General features: G+C 40.8%; 1 protein-coding gene across 1 annotated transcript in view; it reads left to right on the top strand.

The window, feature by feature from the left end:
- The window catches only part of Snx9 (sorting nexin 9), a 67,927-nt gene that overhangs the window by 9,716 nt on the left and 38,011 nt on the right, over window positions 1-20,200 (top strand). Inside the window, exons 3-4 of the mRNA XM_015498649.2 lie at window positions 1,705-1,779; window positions 3,531-3,656. Of these exons, the coding sequence (XP_015354135.2) occupies window positions 1,705-1,779; window positions 3,531-3,656 (201 nt within the window). The remainder of the gene's footprint in view (window positions 1-1,704; window positions 1,780-3,530; window positions 3,657-20,200) is intronic.

The raw sequence follows: 20,200 nt of genomic DNA, 5'->3' as shown, positions 1-20,200 counted from the left end.
CTTAGATGCAAAAAAGAATTACTGGGTAGAACCAAGTACATGTACTAATTTTGGATGATTTGTTAGGTATATATTAGCAAATAGGTTCCATTTTCTTTTTTTTTTTAATATTTTTTTTAGTTGTTGATAGATTTTATTTCTTTATACGAGTGCTGAGAATCAAACCCAGTGCCTCACACATGCCAGGCAAGTGCCCTACCTCTGAGCCCCAGCCCCAGCCCTAGGTGCCATTTTCTTTTTTTAAAAAAACATTTATTTTTTTTTAGTTGTAGTTAGACTCAATATGTTTATTTTTATTTATTTATATGTGGTGCTGAGGATCGAACCCAGGGCCGCACACATGCTAGGTGAGCACTCTACTGCTGAGCCACAACCCCAGCCCTCCATTTTCAATGGTAGTAAAAATTTTTTTATTTGCATAATTTTTTGTCCACTGAGTATTTCTTCATTTTCTTAGTAAAATAGTATTTCTTCCAGTCACTCTTGGCTTCAAAAAGTATCAAAGTTGTAATTTAAAATTATTTTTTAAAAAAATATGGTTAGATAACTATAATGTATATTTCAAAAAAGCTAAAAAAAAAAAAAAAGAATTTTGAATGGTTTCACCAAAAAGAAATAATAAATGTTTGAGGAGATAATTAAATTTACCATGATTTGAACATTACACAGTGTATTTGTGTATTGAAATATCACATGGCACCCCATAAATGCATTCAGATTTTGTGTTAATTAAGTAAGAATGTGGTTATCCAGATTCAGATAATTATTAACTAATTATGGCATTATTTACAAATGTAAGAAAACTATCTTCAGAAGAAAAAAGTAGAATTTTGTGGTGATAATATGTAGAAAACTGGGAAACTTGATATAGACTTCTGCAGCATAATTTAAGTCTATTAATATCTTTTATCTGGGAAAAAAAAAAACAACCATGAATCAGTTAGCTTTTGCTGCATGACAGATGTTTCCAAAACTTTGTGGTTCAGACCAACACCTGTGTGTTATTGCACAGGAACCTACTTGTCAGCCAGTGGTTCTTCTGGTCTGGAATGCTGGTGTCTCCAGTCACCTGATGCCCACCCAGGGGCTAAATAGTCTGAGGGAGCCTCATCCATGTATCTCACAGTTCTCCTGGGCTGCAGGGCTGGCTTTGGGTTGAGCTACAGGAAGACTCATCATCTAACATCTCAAATTAATTCACATGGTGGCTTGGGGTTCCAAAAGAATGAGCTACAGTGTGTAGAGCCCCTTAAGGACAGGCTCTAAATGCCCCTAGACTGTTTCCACCTTGTTGTGTTGGCCAGAGAGGTCACAACAGGCAGTACAGGTGCAGGATGGGGATGTGCGTTCTTCACTTGACAAAACTGCAGACTATTTTTGTCATCTGCCACAGAGTGAATAGAAATCACAGATGATGGTGATCTAGGGAAAGGCTGTTTTCAGTCTTTGATCACTTATTATCAAAGTGCTATTTGGCTTGTTTGTAAATCACATCATTTTCTGGAGTAAAAAAGATTTAAAAATTTAAAATTTTGTATAGTGTTAACTCTGAAGTAATAAGAATCTTGATGTTTATCGATTTTCAGTCTAACAATTTATATTTGTAATATTTTACAAATACATTTATAACAATTTCCAAAGTGAAATTTCTACAGGAAATTCTAACTGTGGTCTTTTTCTTTTCTTTCTTGGTAACTTTATCAGGATGTGGGTGGAGGATGGCTGGAAGGAAGAAACAGCAAAGGAGAGCGAGGGCTCGTCCCCACAGACTACGTAGAAGTAAGAACTTCAAGCATCTTTTCATCATTTGTCAAAGCACAGCCAGAAGACAGTAATATTTGTCAAAAAAATCATAAAAATGCAAAAGTAATAATTATAAAAGAAATAAATGCAAATTGTATAAAATATGGAAAATACATTGAAGAGAAACTAAGAAAATATATTACCTATAGATCCAAGCTCCAAAGAGTAACTACAGACATTTAGATTAAGTTCCTTTTAGTATTTCTGAATTAAAATTCTTACTTTTCCTTTGCTAGTGTTGTGTAATAGCTGGTGCCTGAATATGTTTATTGTAGTCAATTCACAAAATTTAAACAGATTTTCTCAAAGGACACGCCTCTCAGTTCCTTCTCCCGTTTTCTTATGCAGAAGAGTGGCTTGAGTGCCCAGCTATGAGAATTGCCTTGTGCTCTGCTGTGATAGGTCCCAAGGACAGTGTCACAACACCCTGAAGGAGGTCCCTGCTTGGGACAGACCCATCAGAGACAAAACCCTCTTCTGAGTCAACTGCCTGGCACCCCCTGCTGGTAGTCTCTAGGTGTCTCAAAGAGTAATAGGTACTTGGTGCGCTTGCCTCTCGCCTCTGGTGCTTATTAGTCAAGTTGAAGATAGATCAAGAAGTGCTTCAGCCAGCTCCAGTGGAGGGCAAGAGTGCCCTGAAGGTGTTTCCCTGGGGCCCAGCTATGGAGTGGGAAGGAAGGCTGCCTGTCTGTCCTTGATTGAGAGGGAGGGCTGGGGAGTCTGAAACCTTCAGGAGAATCTCAGGAGATCTGTAGATCTTCCTTCAGATACGTACACCCACACACCCCAACCTTGTCCCCATGGTTCACAGGCCTCTGAGCTCAGTCCATGGGTATGAGATTTAATCCTGTGTTAGCTCTGTGTGCTATGTATCTGGAATCCTAAAAGTGAACAAGATTAGGAAAAGTCTGAGGGTTTAAGTTGATATTGGCATTTTATTTTCTAGAATTCCACTTACTTCTAGAAAGAAATAGTGTTTTCACACATTCTTGGGTTTGCTTGTTCTTTAAGAATATAGACCACCTAAGTCAAATATGAACAGATCCAACAGGCAAAAATTCAGTAAGAACCTAGTTGAACTCAACAGCACTGTCAGTCAACTGGATATAATGGCTGTCTGTGGACTGCCTCATAGAACAACAACAGAATGAACTTTCACCCCAAATTCACGTGAAACATCCTCAAGACAGACCATGTTCTGAACTATAAAACATACCTCAGCATGTTTAAAAGGAGAGGCCTGGGTGTGTAGCTCAGGGGTAGTAGAATGCTTGCCTAGTGTGCACAAAGGTTCTTAGTTTGATCCCCAACACACACAATTTTTTTTTAATTTAAAAAAAAATTTTTAAGTACATACTCCTTAAAAAAAAAAGAGAGAACACATAAAATATTTGCTCTGAGACCACAGTGGAGTCAAACTCAAAATCGGTACAGAAAGATAGTTGGAAAATCCGCAAATACTGGGAATTTTTAAATACAATTCTAAATAGCATATGAATCAAAGAAGAAATAATATCAATAGAAATAACAGTTCAAGTAAAAATGAAAATACAACTTATCAAAATTGTAGAATGCAGCAAAAGCAGTGCTTAGAGGAGAATTTTTAGCCTCAAAGAACATGAAGCCCTTTTCCAGAACAGAAGCTAACGCTTACTTGCCCTCAGAGGCTCCCACTGTGAAATGACCCTAATCTATGAAAATAATTGTGGTTTTTTTCTAATATTTAGATGTTACCTAATGATGGAAAAGATCAGTTTTCATGTGGAAATTCAGTGGCTGACCAAGCTTTCCTTGATTCCCTCTCAGCAAGTACAGCTCAAGTGAATTCGGCAGCCTCCAACAGCAGCAACCAGGTATGTTTCACATTGTCCTGGTTACCGTGGCTTTCCTGAAGGCAACGTGCATTGATGACAGCTTGTGCTGGGTCATAGCTATTGTCATTCCCTAATGCATATGCAGAGTAACTTTTAGGTTTGTTGTGTGGCATTTCTGCTGGGTATTAACAAAGAACTCGCCTGTTAAGCCTGCTAAAAACTGTTTTCAGAATCAATGATAAAAAAAAGATAGATGTCAAAAGTTGCTTTTAAAAGTCTGTGAACACAAATCCCAAAGTTGCAAATACTCTCTGGAAAGAAGAGAAGGGTTCTGTTGTGGAGGTAGTCAGTGTCAGAGCTTGGGCAGGATCGGGGCCTGAGAACAGGGCTCCCTCTGTCAGAGTTGGAGGCCCCTCATGCTGCCCTAGAAGGTAAAAGTTCTGAGCAGATCCAGGCATTCAGCAGTTGTGCAATTATCATGTTGCTTTAAGAAGACTTAGAAGAGTTAAAATAATTTGAGAGAAATAATAGCAGAACTTTACATTTGTTTTTATTAAAATTTGACCAGTTTAGGTGAATGTGCTTAGTACATTTATATACTTAATGCTTAATCAGAATGAGTGACATGGGTATCAAAGAAGATGGGTATCAAAATGTTGTTGCCATGTACATCTTTAAGAACAAATGGGCACTAGGTTCAGTGCATGCCTGTAATCTCAGTGGCTGGGGAGGCTGAGGCACGTGGATCACAAGTTCAAAGTCAGCCTCAGACTGAGCAAGGCCCCAAGCAACTCAGCAAGACCCTGTCTCTAAATAAAATATAAAAAAGAGCTGGGGATGTGGCTCAGTGGTTAAACACCTCTGGGTTCAATTCCAGTATCAAAAATGGGGGGGGCTTTATGAGGTGTTATTTCTTGGTAATTTTTTTAACTACATAAAGTATTTTAAATTATGTTAAGCCTAATCCTTTTCAAGGATGTGATTTTGCTTACATGCTCTATCCTCTAAACCTTCTAAAAGTGCTATCAGAGTACTATTGCCATAGATTAACTGTAGATTCTGTACATTTAAAAATAGTTTTTATACATATCAAGAGTTACAAGTTGTCTGTCCCAGATCTTTAAAATTCAGAGGCAAACCAGGTACCATGGTGCACACTGTAACCTTAGCAGCTCAGGAGGCTGAGGAAGAAGTATTGCAAGTTCAAAGCCAGCCCCAGCAACTTAGCAAGGCTATGAGCAACTCAGCGAGACTCTTGTCTTTAAATAAAATGTAAAACAGGGTTGCAGATGTGGTTCAGTAGTTAAACGCCTTAGTGTCAATACCTCGTTCCAAAAAAAAAAAAAGAATCGAGACAACATGATCACAGCAGTTAAACATCTTTCTACCCTTTGTTACTATAATCCTTGAACATTGGTCACTTAAAGGTTACTCACTATGACATGTAAAGAAATAGTACTTTCACCTTACCTGGTTTTCCAGGGATTCTCAAGCTGAGCACTGTTGACATTAGAGGCCTGATGCCTCCCACAGCCACCCCCTGCCCCACCCCCTCCTTTGTGCTGCAGGATGCGCACACACAGCTGTGGCAGCCACGGATGTTGCCAAGTGTCCCCTGGGAGCAGATGCAATCCATTTGAGATTCCCTGAATTATGTAAAGACATCCTCATGAAGTGGGCTTGTGTGAAAGTAAAGGGCAGCATTTTAATAAGAGGGGAACACGATGGAGTGACCATAGAGTGAATGGAGGAAGCAGCCTCTTTAATTCTGGGAACGTACCTCAGCCGTTGTCTTAGGAAAGACTAGCCAATGACACAAACTCAAAGATTCAAATCTTGTTTTGTTAAAAAGTAATATAAATTAGCAGTATTCAAGTGTAGTGATAACTGATTAGTATAAATCTTAATTTTTTTCCAGGTTATTAAGAAAATAGTAAATCCAATTTTTGAAAAACTGGATTTTATTAATCCAGTCTAACACTAAATCCTTATTTTAAAATTTTTTTTTTTAGTTATAGATGGATACAATATCTTTATTTTATTTATTTATTTTTATGTGGTGCTGAGAATCGAACCCAATGTCTCCTGCATGCAAGGCAAGTGCTCTACCACTGAGCTACAACCCCAGCCCTAAATCAAATCCTTTGAAAACAAAGAAAAGTTGAGCTACAAGTGAAAATAAAATCCAGAAAGTCTGACCATGATTAATTTATTTGAATTTAATGTAAGAACTAATAAGTTAACAGCTATCTCCAATCTCGGTTATCTGGGATATGAGAATGATTTAAATAGGCTATAAATATGGTATGTTTTTTTAAATGCTCTGAAAGGTGTTTTGAGTGAGAAACCAGACAACCATTATTGGTTGGTAGCTTTAAATTTTTTTGCTCCCAGGTTTGCCCATTCTCTGGCCCTTGCTGTCTCCCAGGGCATGGCTTTGTTTTGAGACAAGTAATATAGGCAACTTTTTTTTTAAAATGACCTTTGACTCTGGAATGCATTTCTAAACCTGATACATGTCTAGCAGACAGAGGGAATCAGTACATTTAAGTCAAAAAGTAATATTAAACTAGGAAAAGTACTTCTAATAGGTTATACAGATGTAGGATAGTTCCATTAACATACAAAGAACCCTTGTAAATCTATAAGAAAAAAATAAACAACTCAGGAAAAAATGGGCAAAAGGTATAAAGAAATGGTTCATTGTTTAAAATATATATTTTATATATGTATACATATATATAGATAAATTACATATAATATAATATATATCTAACTTGGGGAAACTGCCATTCCAAGCTTCTTCCATCAAATAGCAGAGGATGAGAACATTTCAGTAATACCTGGTGGGACAAAGGTGTGGTCAGGGAGGAGTTCTGATACCAAGCTGGTGAAGGGTAAATTGGCGAAGCTTTTTGGGGTGGTTGGTGATGTGGTCTCTGCGGTGCATTAGCTCACCCAGCAGTGCAGAGCTCATCCTGCACGTCCGCTCCCAGATCATGGGCTCTGGACAAGAAGCTTACGCTGCAGCTTTGTTTCTAATAGCAAAATGAAATGACGTGTCTGTCATCAGGGCTGGTCCAGTGAAGCACAGGATGCTATGCCATGGCTGCCATAGGAGGGATGTGGGGTTGAGATGTGTAGATGGGGTGATGCAGAACTTCTTTTTGAAAGGCACCTCAGTGTGGGTGATGTTATATTTAACATGTGTTTAAGCACACATACACACACCCCTCCCTGCGTGAGCACAGCTCTGATTGTTGTCTTCCTGGAATACAGGTTTCGTGTGAGGTGGTTGAGGACGGCCAGCCCATGGCCTTTGGAAGGGGAGGGTCATTTCCATGGGTGATCCCAGTCTCCCTGTTCTCTGGTTTTACAGTTTCATATTAGCACTGTACCACTAGGAAAAGTCAGCAGCAGGTGGTGGTGAGTCCCAGAAACTGTTAAAAGTCACATTAATAGCTGTCCTTGTCTCTGTCACCCATTCATTGATGGACAAGTTATGTCAATTGCCTCGGTTCTAAAAAGGTTCTCACTGTACATCTTTAAAAACTCAGATCTCTGCTTCTGTTAGAATCCTTACTTTGGAGAAGTTATTGGAAAGATATTCTTGTACTTAATAACAATGGGATTAAACTTTAATTAAAAGTTTGATAAACCTGTGTGTTTTATCTGAAGGATTTGGGCTTGAGAGATTTTTCTGTTTTCTTTAAATACTAGAAAGATATGCATAATTGGAAAAACTCTGCTTCTCATTTTGTTAAAATCTTAATGACACGGAATTCCTCGAATCTCTCTCTTCCTTGGCTTCAGTTTCTCCTGGTCTCCCTTCACCCCCACCAAGGCCTGCGGGGCAGGGGAAGCTTTGGGGTCAGACCCAGGCTGATGTCTGGCTGAGGTCAGACGCCTGCTTCCTGGGGGTTGGCAGGGGAGGCCGCAGGGTAAAGGGTGGCGGATACATGGGAGATATTTCAGAAGTACTGTTCTTCCTTCCCACCTCTTCCCTTTCCAGGGGCTCCTCTGTCCTTCTTTTTTGTTCCATCCTTTCTCCTCTTATACCCTCCCTAATCATAGAGATGATTCTTTAAAAATGTCTCCCACTCTTGAGTTTCCCATTTGCCCAATTTCTAGTTTTTTGCCCAACAGTTCTTGTCTGCTAGTCTCTTCTGTATCTCAAACTCAGCTTCAAAATTGCTTATGATTTCCCCACAAAACTAGTTTCTCTTCCTGACCTTCCCTGAATGTTACTTTTTTTCTGTGCCCTCCTTTTATTCTATTTTAAAACTCCCAAGTGCTATCATAAGCCCTCATTATTGATAGGTATGTTCTCTGTTCTTTATATATGTAAGGGGAGGGGAAGGACTGAGAACCATTGCAATGCCGTAATGGAGTCTCTCTCTGAAATCATCCTGCAGAGGTAGCATAGCGTGGCATCAGGCTCCAGGCCAAATTGCCTAGGTTTTAATCCCAGTCTCATACTTTCTGTGTGACTTAGGGTAAGCTATTTAATCTCTCTGTGCCTCACTTCTACAACCTCATAGGATTATTGGAAAGAATAGTAAATGAAAAAAACGGTCCTAAAGTATTTAGAACAATAGTTGGTACTTAGTAGTGGTTTAATAATTGTTCTCTTATATACCTCTAAAACAAGCCATTAAATATGTCAGTTCTTTGCTTAAGAAACTCTAGGGACTCTATATTGGCTCCTGAACCAGCTATCTGCTATAAGTCAGAGGGCTGTCCCAGGAGGCAGTCACTACTTTGAGTAAGGCAAAGTTCCGCAAGCAGACTCTGAACACCTGCACGTGGGGAAACTGTAGAAGAAATTCATCTGAACTTATGGTTACATTTCTGAGTCCTCTGCATGGCCCCATCCATGCCCTTAGGGATGTGTCTGCTGCAGCCACACTGGCTGTGCACCCGGCCCTGGGGCTGTCCACCTGTTCTCTGCACCCTTGACTCTCCTAGGGATGGCGGCACACTCCTTCCATTTACTGTCATCCATCTACCCGTTTGAGGTTCAGCTCACACACGATGTCTTTCATGAAACCTGCTTTTGTTTCTCTTCACTCCTCCTCTGTCCTTCCTCTGGGTTCTCTTAGCACGATTTGTGATTCCAATTCAAATTATATCGCTCATTTGTAAATTTCTAAGCCTGATAAGCAAAGATTGTATCTTTTCCATTCCCAATAACTTATAAGAAGCCTTGCACTGTAACCAAGTGCTCTGAGCTTATTTGAATTATTTTTCTCAGGCCTGGGGTTGTGGCTCAGTGGTAGAGCACTCACTTAGCAGGTACGAGGCCTTGGGTTCGATCCTCAGCACCACATAAAAAAAAGTAACAAATAAATGAATTATTTTTCTCAGTCATAAATACATCACAAGGTGCTTCACAGTGTTAGTATTATGAAATGCACAGATTTCAGCTATGTGTGTTCTAAGCATTGGCTGGAGGCCTGAGAGCTGTCTGCCAGTAGCCATTGTCCTTCCCTCTGATAGGTCATACAATCAAAAACGTCACCTGCTCTTACAGAAAACTCACTGGGATTGTTAATTACTTTTTTCACAGTTTGGATATTAAATACATACACAAAGTTAAGTGGTTATTTAGGGACATAACTTCTTCCTATTATGCAGAAACTTTCCATATCATATTTGTTGTGACGTAATTTTTATTGGCTTTAGCCAATAAAATTATTCTTATCCCTTTAGGGATAAGAAGAGCAATATAGTTTGCTTTCTTGTGTCTCAAAAGAAGTCCATTTTTAGACCACTTAAGGCTATTTTTAGACCATTTTAAACCAGTAAAAAAAAAAAAAAAAAAAACCTTCACGAAAGTATTAGATTTGCTTATTTCATTACCTCAGGTGAGACTTATAATGCCCTAGATGGCTCATAACTGCCTGCTGAACTTGCCTCTCTAAAAGCCTGTGTGGGAAAGGCTACCCTTCCCATCCCCCACATGAATCTACTTGATTACAGGACTTTTTAAGGAAGACTTTGTACTGGTGTCCATACTAACCTCATTTCAGATGCTTGACTCCTATCAGGTGACAGCTTGATTCCTCTGGGGGACTTTTCAAGAATACATGCTAATGAGATCTGTTGTAAAGGTGGTTTCTGTTGTTGCTTGTTTTTGTCTAATTGGAAACAAATGTCAAAAACAAAGGGTTTTTGTTTTCAACCTGAAAGCTACAATAATCAGGGCCTTGAGCAGCAGTCAGCAGCTGCTGTCAGCAGTGCCCATAAAAGGCCATTTCACCTGGACTTCTGTTAGGCAGGTCTGTCGCAAAGGAAGCTGTGTTGGCTGGCTGTGGCATCATCTATTCCCTGTGTAAACCTACCTGTTAAGACTTTGGGCTAGCAAAGTACATAAACCGTCTAAGGTAACAGAAGTATTACCCATCTATTTTGCCACTCCATTTATTATCCAATTATTTAAATAATTAACGCCTGAAATTGACGTCTGTGGGTTGGCATGTGAACTAGCAGGGGAATTTTAAGTAACTAGACTTGTTTTGGTATCTCCCCGTCCGTGGTCTTGCTGCACCTGGCCTAAGTGCATCTGGTGTGTCCTGGGTTCATCTTCATTGCTAAAGCGGTGTGTGCACTTATCTCTCCAACAGTGTTTCTCATCATAGAGGTTCATCTGTAGAACCAGATCATGACTTTTAAATTCAAGTTTTGTAAGGAACTAAATAGGAAATTTCCAAGTTCTTCTGTATTTTGGTTAGGATTTTTACCAGTTAGGCCCATGGATTTACATTGATTTAGTGGGTTTCAACTTGAATGCTTTTTGTTTGTTTTTTGAGGGGCAGGGGTATCTGGCTTTTTGAGGGGGGCTTTTAAGGTTGTCACTTTTTGGGACACCACTTGACCTGTTTCCTCATTTGATTTTTGAACCCTTCTTGCTCTTAAATATTGCTGATTCTGTCATCTGTGTCATCACTGAGTCAGCGTCAATTGGTTTTTACCTTGTTATTTTCCCACTTTTTTCATGCTTGGTAATTTTTTACTAGATGGTAGAATTCAGGCCCTTTGGGGTAAGAGTAAAATCTTTTGTCATTCTGTTTAAAATGTATCTGTGCATAGGAAGCAGATATTTGCTTCCTGTTCCCCTTTCTAACACAGTTGGCACATGGTTATTAGATATTTGGTAAATGAGAAATGTCTGAAAAAGATTTTGTTATTGTAGTCATGTGGAAAGTGATATTCAAAACAAAACAAACAAACAAATCAAAAAACCTCAATCTTCTCCAAACAGCCTTCTTGCTTAGTGAACGGTGAATGGGTAACTTTCTTTCTGTTCATTTTCCTTGTGTATACCCTTGGGGAAAGTCTTGGCCTGGAAGTTTGCAGCCTTTTAAAAGTGGATAATCTTTACCTTTCCTTTTCAGTAAGTTCTTACCTCACCTAATATGCAGGCCAGTTTTAATTTTCCCACTGTCCCAGAACGTCCTTGACAGCTGACTTGTGAACAAGTATCCTTGAGGGGACCCAGCATTACATTACATTACATCTGATTGTGTCCTTTTAAATTTCCTTTTTATCAAAACTAGCACAAGGCCTACTTTTAAATTCTGACTTAGACTGTTCTTTAGAATTCCTGTCTGCTGGATTTGTCTGGTTGTTTCTTTGTGGTACTAAGTTGTTCCTTTATCCCCGTTATTTTCTACAAGTTGTATAGATATAACTTATCTATGGGCTTAATGGACTCAATTGGACGTTTTAGGTAAGAATGTAACACAGGTCATGTTGCACATTTCACGTTCTCTCAGCCGCTGAGGTTGATCAGAGCAAACCCTGGTTCAGGTCGGTGCCAGTCTTTTGCCTCCGTCACGTGCTTTCTCCTCCTGCCAGTAAGCTGTCTGGTGTAACTTAGCACTGTTAGCCCCTCACCTCCTGGCTCCCTCCACGTGCAGCCCTTGCCTGAAGCAGTGCTGTTGTTCCTTCTGGGGCCGGACTGGCTTGCCACTGTTTCCCTCCATCAGCCGGAGCCAGGCAGCTACCGTGAATTAGAAATTGAGTATAAATGTAGAATGCTTTCTCTTTAATTATCAGTTTTCAGAGTTAGGTGTTGTTTCATGGCTGCTCAGACTAGTGATTGAGTTTTCCTTTCTTCTGGTTTTAGTACCGTGGGCCCATGGATTTACATTGATTCAGTGTGCTTCAACATGAGTGTTTTGAAATTTGTTTTTTGGGTTTTTTTTTTGGGGGGGGGGTGCTTTTAAAGTTTTCACCTCTTGGGAGTCCATTTTGCCTATTTCCTCTCCCCATATGATTTTTGAAAGCTTCTTGCTCTTAAATATTGCTGATTCTGTCATCTGTGTCATCACGAGTCAGCATCAACTGGTTTTTACTTTGTTATTGGTCATATTTTCCCACTTTCTTATGCTGGTCAGTTTTTATTACATGGCAGACATTGTGATTTTTAACCTTGTAATATGGTGGATAATTTTGCATTCCCATAAATGTTTTTCAGCCTTGATATGGTATAGACTTTAGTTACTTTGAAACTCTCCTTCTTTCCAGTTCTATTTTTAAACTTCTACAAGTGGGACCAGAGTACATTCACTCTAGACATGTTTTTGCCCTTCAACTGAAGCAGAGCCCTGTATTGCTGTGTCTGGTGCACTGTGAGGTCAGTTTCTGTACCAGCTGGAGGAACAGCCCTGTGAGGATTGTCCTTTGTTCTGACATGTGATTCTTTCCCTGATGGGGCAGTTTCTTCACATGAGGTGTTGGTCAGGTGTCAGCTTCAGATCTGGGGTGTCCTTGGCAGTGCTCTGCCTCACTTGCCAGTTCTGCTGCCCCAAGTGAGAGACCCCTGTGCTTTGTAGGTTCTCCATCCCTTACGTGTGACCTGGAAAATCTCTTCAGGCAGTAATCTAGGGCAGCTGTAGGGTTTACTTTGTTATTTCTTGTGTCCCAAGAGTTCATTGCCTGATATCCAGCAATTTGAAAACAGTTTTCTGTTTGTTAGTTTTATTAATTTTAGTTGGGAATGTAAACTGGTCCATGTTACTGCATCTTGATTTTCTTCGTGCATAAATTGAATTCCAGATTTATGTTTATTTACGTCTGTAAAATGAGAATAATGAGAGATACCTGGAAAAGTACACACTCACTACACTGCAGACTTCACCAGCACTGACTCCCCACTGCACGGCTGTGGGGCTGGGATTTGAGGCCAGGAAGCTGCTCCACAGTTGTGCTCTTGACAACAGTGCTGCAGTCTGGCCGTTGGCTGGCGTTTTGGGGTCCAGTCAGTCACTCATCTCACAAAGCTGCTGCCCTGCAAGCCAGGGAGAACCTTGGCACACACACACAGGATGTTTGCTCCTGTGTTCATGGACTGACCAGTCCATCCTGCTCACAGCAGGGATTGGTAGGACCCACTGGTGCCTCTGTGTTAGCTTCGAGGTGACAAAGTGGCTTTGTTGATCCTGGCTGGTCTCTCACTTGTCTAGTACCTTTAAAAGCAAAATATTCAGAACCTTGGCATTTTGAAACCTTGGCTGTCCTTTCCCTGGAGTTTGTTTTGGTGGCTGTGCGACATGCATGACTTTGGCTCCATTCCTTCTGTGCAGCTTTATTATTACTTCAGTGATGCTGTATTATGATACCGGGCAGCAGATTTGAGAAGGTAAACTGCACTGCTGTTGATTGGGGCCTTTGCATGTGGTGTTTGGAGTGAGTGGCACGCTAGATTGTTGTGGCTAATTTAGCCCTGCCACCCGTTTGCTGTTCCTGGGAAAGGCTTTGGTTTACTTTTTCTCACCTGTTCACTGAGCACCTTTTTTATTTCAAGGTGGATATTTTGGCTCAGATTGGTTGTGTTGAAGGTCTTAGCCAGTCACCACCCTCTTCGTCTTCTCCTTCTCCTTCTTCTTCCATTAATAAGGTAAATTCCAATTTGAATGCGAGAGAAAATAAATATTTAATGACCTTTAAAGTCATCTTTTCCTCCCAAGCAAGGGAATAGTTTCAGGTTGTGTCCTAGGAAAGCTCTCCTGGCAGCCTAAAGCGTGGACTGCTAAAGAATCCAGACCTTGGAGGCCTTTGAGCTGAGAAGGGTTTGTGGAGTTGTCCCGGGGGCAGTAGCGCTGAGGACAGTCAGTCAGGAAGAGCTTGGTACCATGCAGGGCCAAAAAGAAGAGTCTGAAAATGTCACTCTGCAGAAATGAGAGAGGAGGGGAAGTTAGAAGAAAAGACTAGAGAGGTTCCTGAGGGCTTGAACCTCAGCCAGGAGGCAGAGTGGGTTATTGTAGGAGCAGCCTCTGCAGTTGAGAAACCACAGGGATTATTGGGGTTGAGAACAAAGAAGTTACTGGCCGCAGGAGCCTTAAAGCAGATCCTTGTAGCCCTTAGGTGCTTAGTGTCATCTCTTTATTTTAAAGTTGCTCTAGTAACATGACGTGTCATTGAAAACATTTGGAAATATAGCTGTCCGACCTTTTCCTTGGTAGCATAAATTGATAGTTGTACCATTCAGATGAAGATTTGCTCGAAGACTGCTGGTCTTCGTTCTTTATATTTTAGACAAGCCCCTTCTCATTAAGGAAACCTCTGCTAAATGTGTTCTACTGTAAGGTATCATGTTAAATGCTCTATATGCATTATGTCATTTAATATCTTAACAAAACCCGGAAGAAGAAAATAATGTTGTTATACCCATTTTAGAAGCATGAATGCTAGGAGGGTGAAGCCAGCTGCCCACATTCACACAGCTAACCAGGGTGAAGCTGGGATCTAAACCTCTACTAGTTTTAGAACCCAAGTTCTTAATCACTATACCCATGTGCAGTTTACTTGAATCAGATTCCACCAGTTTCATGATGTGATTTAAAATCCACCCAGTGGACTAGTATTCTCCTAGTGCATATTTTACCCATATTATATAAAGTCATGTGCCATATTGAAATGTTTTGGTCAGTGACAGATTACATATATGACTGTGGCCCTGTAAGAACATAATGAAGCTCAGAAAGCCCCCTCACCTAGTGATGTGGTTGCTGACTTATGATACCACTGGTTGCTGGTGTTGAGTTCTGCTTCCTCAAATGTTGAAGTTTGAACATTAGAGAAGCCCACCTAAGAAAGCATATAAAGCAGGGGTTTATTTAAAATGTGGTAACATAGACTTCTCCCTGGAGGGCGAAGGGGGCCATAGCTGGTATCCTGGTATCCTCCAGAAGCGAGACGTTCTGCCCTTTTTATATGTCCTAGGCTTCTTTTGTTCTGCCCTCTTCCCCTTCTCTCTCTCCTTCCTGTGTACATGACTAGGCCTAGAAAATGCTCGGTGGGATGGCCAAAAGGTGGGGAACGGGTAGCCTGATGGGGGAAAGGCAGGATGATGCAACCAAGGACACTTAACCCCTCCTTGTAGGGAGGGGCAATTCTTGGGACAGGTTACCTTAGCAACAGGTTGGAGAAGGGGCAGGTTCTTGATAAGGGTGGAGGAAAGGCTCTGAAGGAATTAATATTCAATCCTTCAGGGAACAGTCTCCAGCTTCCCAGACTCACTCAAAATTGGCCTCCTTGATCCGACCTGACTTTGATTTACCTTCATCTATGCTGATTGCCTGTCTAATTCTGGTTTCACTAACGTGATAGCTCAGTGCTTTATGCAGGTGTCTTTAGTGATGCTCTTGTAAGACCCCCACACTGCTAATCCTGTAAAAGAGGTACATGCATTTATGTACAGCACATTCTATTCACTAATGATAATAAAGGGTCTGTTACCAGTTCTGTATTTACTATGCTATACTGTTTATCCTATTCTTTTAGAGTGTATTCTTTTATTTATTTAATTTTCTGATCTTCATTGAAACAGTCTGCTGTGTTACACCAGCAGTAGCCTCTTACATACTGTGTTGCAGCATCTCTGATTGAATCATTCTGTTGAACTTGATTTAATCTCAGGTTGTTTGTTTCGTTGTGGCCCTAGGAACACTAGGCGATACCACATGTGCTATACAACCTCCGTGTATAATGGGCTGTATCATCTGGACATGTCCTGGGTGGTGTTTCTTTAACAAATACTTAATTTACTGAGCACTTACTGCGTGTGAGGCACTGAGTTCATAGGCACCAGGAGATGGCAGGTGACTCCAGGGAACACAGCCCTTCCCTGTATCCCCTGTGTATCTTCTCTCCAAGCTCAGAAGACAGTGATTGATCATGCAAATTTTGTTTGTTGACTTTTCCAACATTTTGTTAAAATCTTAAGCACAGAAAAAAGGTAAGTGAATTTCATAGTAAATAATCACATACCCACCTTCTAGATTTTACCATTATCCAAGCTCCTTATTCCATCTATGCCTGCATCTTCCAACTTTTCTACAGTATCTGAGACAGCTTTCATAACTCCAAAGGTATGATTTTTAAGCCATGGTGGTGTCATGTTCTAAAAATAAATTTTTCCGTGGTTTGCTAAAAATCACTTATTCTGTGATCAATCACAGCAAGTTATTTTCTTTCTCTCCCCCCACCCATCCCTGCCTCAGCCCTGGGGATTGAACTCCAGGGTTTCTTTACCACTGAGCTGAACCCCCAACCCTTTTTATTTTAAGATAGGGTCTTGCTAAGTTGCCATGGATGACCTTGAATGTGTGATCCTTCTGCCTCAGCCTCTCAAAGCACCGGATTTACAGGAATGTGCCACTGTGCCTGGCTAGCAAGTCATGTTCTTAGAACTAAGACTTAAGTAGTATACATAAGGAAAATTTGATCTCCCCCTCTGTGAAATAGCAATAATGTTATAAAGGTTAGATCTCTGACAGAATGTAGTATTATTTCATCTACACTATCAAGAACTCACATTAAGTCCTTGCCTCTATGAAAGATAGCAGTATCAAAGCAGACTCTTTTATGTCAGACCCTAACAAAATGGAGCTGGGAGGACACGTAGGGCCCTCTCGCAAGTGTGCCCATAACAGACGATGCAAGATTCTTCAGACTTGAAGCATCCAGTATTCCAGAGAAGCCGCTTGTGCAAGGACGCTGGACTATCAGAGGCTGTCTCCACCGATACACTAATGCCAACTCCTGCAGAAAGCCCAGCAACCACTTGTCTTTGTTTTAAAACAGCTTACATGGACTTCTGTTTTCGTTTAAGAGCTTTCCTCTGTCCATCCTCTTCAGCTGTACCGAAAGCCCCCTGGAGCACACACAGCTGGATTCCCATTCTTTGCTCTTCCTAAATAATTTCTTTTAATTTTTTTAAGAGTGGATCTGGGTTTCTGTTCCTCAACTTAAGTTACATCACTCCATGCAAGGTATTTTGCAAGTATTTTGGAAAATATTTTCTAAATAAGACAGGAGTTCTGTGAGCCTTATGACTGAGTGGTGGGCCTGACCAACTAACAGCAAGTAACTGTAACAGAAGGCTGACTTTACCAGAATGTGACTGAATGAATGTCACCAGGTAGGCTCTGGGAAGGATGGATCTCTCTGGATAGACCTTGACATGTAGGAAGAGGAGGGAATAAGGACAGAAAAAGTATAGCATGAGAAAAGGCAAGAGATGTAGAAGAGTCTGGGAAAATGTGAGGTTTGAAACAAGAGTAAAGATTTGTGGTGGATATTGAAAATAGGGGATGGATTGGAATGAAAGGACCAGGCCGCCAAAATGCTTGATTTTTCAATGGAATAAGAAGCTTGGATTTTCTTCCATGGGCAGTGAGACCTCATGAAGGGGTTTTAATTATATGTGGTAGGAGAAGCTTTGTACTACAGGGGGTGGGAAAAGAAAGAGAATAAAGCCAGGCATGGTGGCACATGCTTGTATTCCCAGCTGTTTAGGAGACTGAGGCAGGAGGATCCCAAGTTTGAGACCAGCCTGGGCAACTTAGATGCTGTCTCAAAAAGTAGACGGGGCCAGGGATGTAGTTGAGTGGTAGAGTGCTTGCCTAGCATATGTGACATTCTGCACTCAATCACCAATGCTAGGAAAGAAGAAAGGGAGGGAGAGGGGGGAGAAAGACCAAGAGAGGGAGGAGGGAGAAGTAGAGGAAAAGAATAAAAGAGGCATTTCAGAATCAGAAACCTGAGCCAAGTTGTAGAATGGGCCTTAATGTATGTGTTTAAGGGACCAAAGCATTTGGGTTGAGAACTAAGAAGTCAGAGAGCAATGTATAGGAAGGGTAAGTTTGGAGAGAGAGTCCAAGAGGGACTGAGCTGGCTAGGAGAGGAAGGTCCCTGGTGAAGCTAAAGAGGTACTCCCTGTTGGTTTATCGTCAGCGGGAGTCAGGTTGAATAAGATAGAATGTTCTAGAAAATTACCAAAAAAATGCAAACAAACGTACAAGAATTATAACCAGGTAGACCAATAGGATCACATACATAACCAAATAATATGCCTATAAGTTATAAAAAAACAGTTTTGAAAGAACAGTAGTATTTTCTGTCCTAATTAAATGGATTGTGACTTTCTGAGGGTACGTGCTGTGACTGGTTCCCCTCTGATTCTTTCCTTGATCTTGATGAAAATTCTTCTGGCCAGTTTGCTGTCAAGGCTTCCTGTACTTCCACTCTCCTGTCCTGGTCCACAGCCCTCTGTTCCTTCATATTTACCTCTCGGCTCCCAGCAGTCTTTCTGAAGCTGAGGCTGCCTGCCTGGAGTTCCACCCTCAGGTGGGGAGTGAGAGGTCCAACACAGCCTGGGTTCCTGCTCCTCACTGGTGCCTGAGCACCACGCGCCACCTCTGTAGGTGAAGGAGGTCAGGGCTGAATCTTCTAGACAAGCAATTTTCTGAACTCTTCGCCATCTTAGTCTCCCAATCTTTTGTTGCTTTCTGAAGCTCTTACTCTGAAAACAAAGCCTCATAACTTAGAGTTTGGAGGATGCAGAGAATATGCTGCTGATTCAGTCCCTTAAAACAAAACTTCAGGGTTGTGGCTCAGTGGTAGCACGCTTGCCTGGCATGTGTGAGGCACTGGGTTCGATTCTCAGCACCACATATAAATAAACAAAGTAAAGGTCCATCAACAACTAAAAAAATTAAAAAAAAAACTGCAGAGGAAGGGCTCTTTCCTAACTAAAGCATGAAGCATTGTTGTCAGGCTCTCAGCACAGTCACTTCATATCCACTGTCCACCAGAGTGACTGGAAGTCCATCCCCAGAGCTGAGTGACCCTTGGTGAACTCTGTATTTGAGAAGCCCACAGGCTTGTGATGAAACTTCTGCTGTTCATATTGGACTTAGGGTAACTTTGTTTTCCTGAAGCTGTATAGGGTGTTAGAGTATAATCAGGCTCCCTGGCCCAAGGCCCCAGCTGTCCACCCAGTGGTGGTTTGCAAAGAGGATGAACAGACTAGCCACAGGCCATCCCAAGACCAGAAAGAGCTATTCATTAGACAGGCCAGGTGGTTTCCTTGCCTTTCTTTCTTTCCTTTTTTGTTTGTTTGTTTTTATGTGGGAGAGAAGACTCAAGTAAAAGGGAAAACTTGGTATTCCATGTTCCTAAATTTCAATACAGAAAATGTGGGGAAAAGGGCAGTATTTTCTCAGACTATATCAGTGAATTTCATAAGGTGATTCAAATGAGAATCAACACATTTTTTAACCTTGACATTCTAATGCTAAAGTTTATAGATTGGTTTAATTTAAACACACTTAGCTAAACAGATTAAAGATGTCATGTTGAAGTGTTGATAGTATCTGATGGGCTGCAAAGCAGCAGGGTGCCAGCAGCCACTAAGAAATAGCAAAGTGTCCAAAAATAGACCCAAATCCAGTCTGTGATAAAGACAACACTTAAATCAGTGGGGAGGATGGATTATTCATTAAATGACATTAGGACAACAGCATAATACAAGAAAATATTAAGCTGGCCTCCTGTGTTATTTCTTATACTGAAGTAATTTCCAGACATATTGGGTAGTTGGGTTGGAAGGCAGGCTACAGAATCCTGTTTAAATAGTGCTGAAAGTATGGGGCTGTGTGTTACTGATTCCAAGATTTCCTCCACAGATTGATAAATACATTAAAAACTGCTCAAAAGAATAGTGAGGGAAAATATTTTTTAAATACTTTTAAGTTTTGTAGCCTCTAGTTATGCATGACAGAAACCCCCAGCATGCTGGTAGGAATGAGGGAACACACCTGCAGTCTCTGTAAAAGCATCCCAACAAAACCCACTTATTCTGATTACACATATCTTTATCCCAGGAATTTTTCTTCTGAGCATTTGTCATATTTCTATGGGATACATAGGAAAAGATGTTCAAAACTATACATTGTAATATTGTATTGAAAACAAGATAAATGAATTTATTAAATTTGGGGAATTAAATACAATGAAATTCTTTGGAGACATGTAAAAGAACATTATTGTGTCCATATGTGTTGCTACACCTTAGAGGATATATCATGCCAGTAAATGAGAAAGAAATGGGCACGGTGGCACACACCTGTAATCCTAACACCTCAGGAGGCTGAGGCAGGAGGATCACAAGTTCAAAGCCAGCCTCAGCAAAAGCAAAGTGTTCTGCAACTCAGTGAGACCCTGTCTCTAAATAAAATACAAACTAGGGCTGGGGATGTGGGGATGAGTTCAATTCCCAGTAACACCCCCCC

The sequence above is a fragment of the Marmota marmota genome, unplaced genomic scaffold (genome assembly GCF_001458135.2).
Source record: "Marmota marmota marmota unplaced genomic scaffold, marMar, whole genome shotgun sequence".
Taxonomy (NCBI): Eukaryota; Metazoa; Chordata; class Mammalia; order Rodentia; family Sciuridae; genus Marmota; species Marmota marmota.
Note: the sequence above shows the minus strand (reverse complement) of the source record. Positions and strands in the feature narration are given on the sequence as shown.